Source organism: Puma concolor, chromosome D1 (assembly GCF_028749965.1).
Source record: "Puma concolor isolate L17-30 chromosome D1, mPumCon1.1.hap2, whole genome shotgun sequence".
NCBI classification, from domain to species: Eukaryota; Metazoa; Chordata; class Mammalia; order Carnivora; family Felidae; genus Puma; species Puma concolor.
This window is the reverse complement of record NC_141676.1, coordinates 13955378-13959029: the sequence shown is the minus strand read 5'-3', so window position 1 is coordinate 13959029 and position 3652 is coordinate 13955378. Positions and strand designations below refer to the sequence as shown.

The 3652-nt window shown below is 39.3% G+C and overlaps 1 protein-coding gene across 1 annotated transcript; it reads right to left on the bottom strand.

Moving 5' to 3' along the window:
* Window positions 1-1044: 1044 nt before the first annotated feature.
* Window positions 1045-1983, bottom strand: LOC147576472 (olfactory receptor 5M5-like). Its single transcript, XM_086679365.1, has one exon. It carries the CDS (start codon window positions 1981-1983, stop codon window positions 1045-1047), a length of 939 nt encoding a protein of 312 aa, XP_086535491.1.
* Window positions 1984-3652: the final 1669 nt, after the last annotated feature.

Genomic DNA, 3652 nt, shown 5'->3' with positions numbered 1-3652 from the left:
AAAAATAAAAATAAAAACCTTCTAAGGAAAATATGCCATTCCCTCAAATGCCTTATGAATGAGGATTACAGTGAACTAGTATTATCACTCTAAAGGTATTTATTTTCTTGGGGTGCCTGGGTGGCTCCGTCCATTGAGCATCTGACTTCAGCTCAGGTCATGATCAGTTTCTGAGTTCTAGCCCTGCGTCGGGATCTGTGCTGACAGCTCAGAGCCTGGAGCCTACTTCAGATTCTGTGTCTCCTCATCTCTCGGCCCCTCCCCTGCTCATGCTCTGTCTCTCTCTGTCTCTCAATAATAAATGAATGTTAAAAAAAAAATTAAAGATATTTCTTTTGTTTAATAAATATTTTTTAATTATTTTCAATGTTTATTTATTTTTGAGAGAGACAGAGGGGAGGGAATGGAGGAGAGGGGGAGAGAGAGGGAGCAGAGAACACCAAGCTGGCTCCCTGCTGTGAGTCCAGAGCTCAACACAGGGCCCCAGTTTAGGAACAGGGAGAGCCTGACCTGGACCAAAATAGTCAGACACTTAACCCACTGAGCCACCCAGGCACCCCTAAAGTTATTTCTTAGGGTAATATGAATTACCCAGAGATCTTTATTACTATGTGATCTATAGAAATGCAAAAAGAAAAAAAAATACCTGCTATGGTTGAAAAGTTTTCGGAAATCAGTTTGAAAATTCTTAAGCACTGTAAAAATTGAACATGTGATCGTTGACATAGTATCATTTGGCAATTCTGGGGTTTTTTTATGACTTTGTACAATTACGAATTTATTGGTAGAATCTTTTGTTCTTTATTGATTTATAAAGCAAGAGCAATGCCTTCTGGTCTTGTCTTTCAGTTGCTATGCAGTATTTGTCCTTCTTCACTGAGACAGCACTTTAAATGTTTGCAAATATCTTATATAGTCTTCTAAGTCCCATATTCAAATTAGGAACGACAAAGAACATGTAATGACAGAAAGTGATTTGCTAAATGTAAATGTTCATTAATTTGTGAGATTATAAGACATATTACATACCTCTGACCAAAGCATCTATTTAAAAAGTAATTTCTTTTGGACAACTTTCCTGATTGCTTGTTTAACATCTTTGTTCCGCAGGCTATAGATCAAAGGGTTTAGCATAGGGCTCACAAAGATATAAAAAACTGCGACAATTTTCCCCTGTTCTACAGATGCCTCGGAAGGGGGTCTCAGATACATGCAGAATAGCGTCCCATAAAAGATGGTGACGGCCGTCAAGTGGGACCCACAGGTGGAGAAGGCCTTGCGCCTCCCCTCTGCAGAACGGATGCGCAGAATCGTCGTGAAAATGAAAATGTAGGAGATGAGAATGATGGCAAGAGAGCATGTGAGATTAAAACCAGCCACCACAAACATGGCAGTTTCTTTGACATACGTATCCGAGCAGGCAAGGACTATGAGAGGTGGGTCCGCACAGTAGAAGTGGTTGATTTCATTGGGTCCACAGAAGGAGAGGCGAAGCATCAGGATGGTCTGTGCCAGGCCATTTGCAAAACCGTAAATATAAGGCGTAGCAACAAGAGAGAGGCAGACGCATTTGGACATCTTGCTACCGTACAGCAAGGGGTTGCAGATCGCCATGTAGCGGTCGTAAGCCATCACCGTCAGCATATAATAATCCGTGATCACCAGGGCAATGAAAAAGTGGAATTGTAGAAGGCAACCAAGGAAGGAAATGGCTTTTCTCTTGGATAAGAAATGAACCAGCATCTGCGGAGCGACACTGGTAGCGTAACAGAGATCCACAAAGGAGAGATGGCTGAGGAAGAAGTACATGGGCGTGTGAAGTTTTGAGTCACTTCGGATTAACAAAATCATGCTCACGTTGCCAACTACTGTGATAAGGTAGATGACCAGGAAGACCACAAAAAGGACAGGCTGCAACTCGGCTCGATCTGTCAGTCCCAGGAGGATAAACTCAGTCACTGCTGTGTAGTTTGTCTGTAACATTGTGTGTGTGCTCGGCTTCAAATGGGGACTGAAAGAAAGCAAATAGAGATGCATGTCTTTGGTCAGGCATCTGTTACCCCCATCATGTCATCTGATAGTTCTAGTCTGAAGCTTGTAAGTTTCACGTGCCGTAAAGGAATAGCCTAGTAAGCCCGCAGTTGACAGTTTAAACATCTACATTAGTAGAGAGCTCCTTTTATAAAGGCAGTCATATTCTAAATGCTTTTCTTCAAGTCTCTTCGTGTTGACAAGACTTAATCTTCTCTGCAAGATGTATTACTTTTGTTCACTTACAATTTCCTTAAACGTTGCTGTTTTGGGACATTGCAGTCAGTTGTTTCTGCAATGTGGTTTGATGTGGTATATAAATCATCACATGGTTTTTGCAGCTAGAGGGAATGACGCATATCCCTTTAGAACTAGCTTTTGTCCTCTTGCCTCCCCGAACTCAAGATCTTTTCAAGCAGTTTGTTCCCTCATGCTGCAATTCATGTCCTTTTCCTTGGTGTCTTCTCTACTCAGGTGGTCCCCTATCACCAAACCTTAGTGAACATGTAAGACTCAGCCTAGGATCTCCTTTGCTTTGGGTATCATTGTCCAAAATCACGGCCAAAACGTGGTTCATGAGGCATAAAAGTCAATCCTGTTTTTGGTATAAGAAAAGATATGTGTATGATACATAATATATATGTATGTATATATACTTATTTATAAGACATATATGTATATATACATATATATATATGTATGTATAAGACATACAGATACCTATATATCAGTGATATCAAGTGTTCATAGGGTAAGAGACTAACGGAAACAATATATTAAAATACTCCCTGATATGGGAGGAGGTGATAATAATGAAAAAAAAGATTAACAAACATATCCATGCATTATAGTAATTCAATTGCAACTCTACCTCCTCTTAGCTCTCACAAAAATTGAGAAAAATTCTGTGACATAAATTCTATTTAAGTTTTTCAATACATGTAAATGATTTTACCAGAATAATCATAGTAATATTACAACTGAGACGAGACATAAGATACCCTCAAGTCCATCTCCCCACATTTCTGCAGGATAAAAGTACCATAAATATCATTGTGGAAAACCTACACTTCCTTTCAAAAACACACACTAAGGTATGGCAATGTTGCACTGCCTCTTTCTAATAGCTATGAGGCCAGGGATGGCGAGGGATCACTCTGTAAGGCAATTTGTAAATGTCTTTCTCCAGCACCTGTCCATTACATTATCCCATGCTGCACTTTTGGACCTTGGAATTATTTGCCAGGGTACTAAAATGTAAGTCACCTAATGAATGTCACAAGTCACCTAAATGAATGTAATCATATTTATCTTGTGTATTTCTAAGTTCTTAAGATTGATTATCATAATAGACAAGTACTGTTTCTTGTTGGGATGGTACTCTTAATATCTATTTATTGACACATTAATCAAGTGTCAAAATAATTACAATCTCCATTTATTTGTTACTGTGGGATAATGAGGCAATACAAACTTGATCATTTCAGATAATTTAATTGAGTACTTGCGACAATAACTTTTCTTTAAAGGAAGAGAGCACAATTTTGTACATGATTTGAGCAAACAAACAAAAAACTCTCAGAAAAGTGTTTGTAGGGGGCGCCTGGGTGGCGCAGTCGGT

Coding starts and splice junctions, on each gene's coding strand:
- LOC147576472 (XM_086679365.1), bottom strand. CDS start 1,983: ATGTTACAGACAAACTACACAGCAGTGACTGAGTTTATCCTCCTGGGA.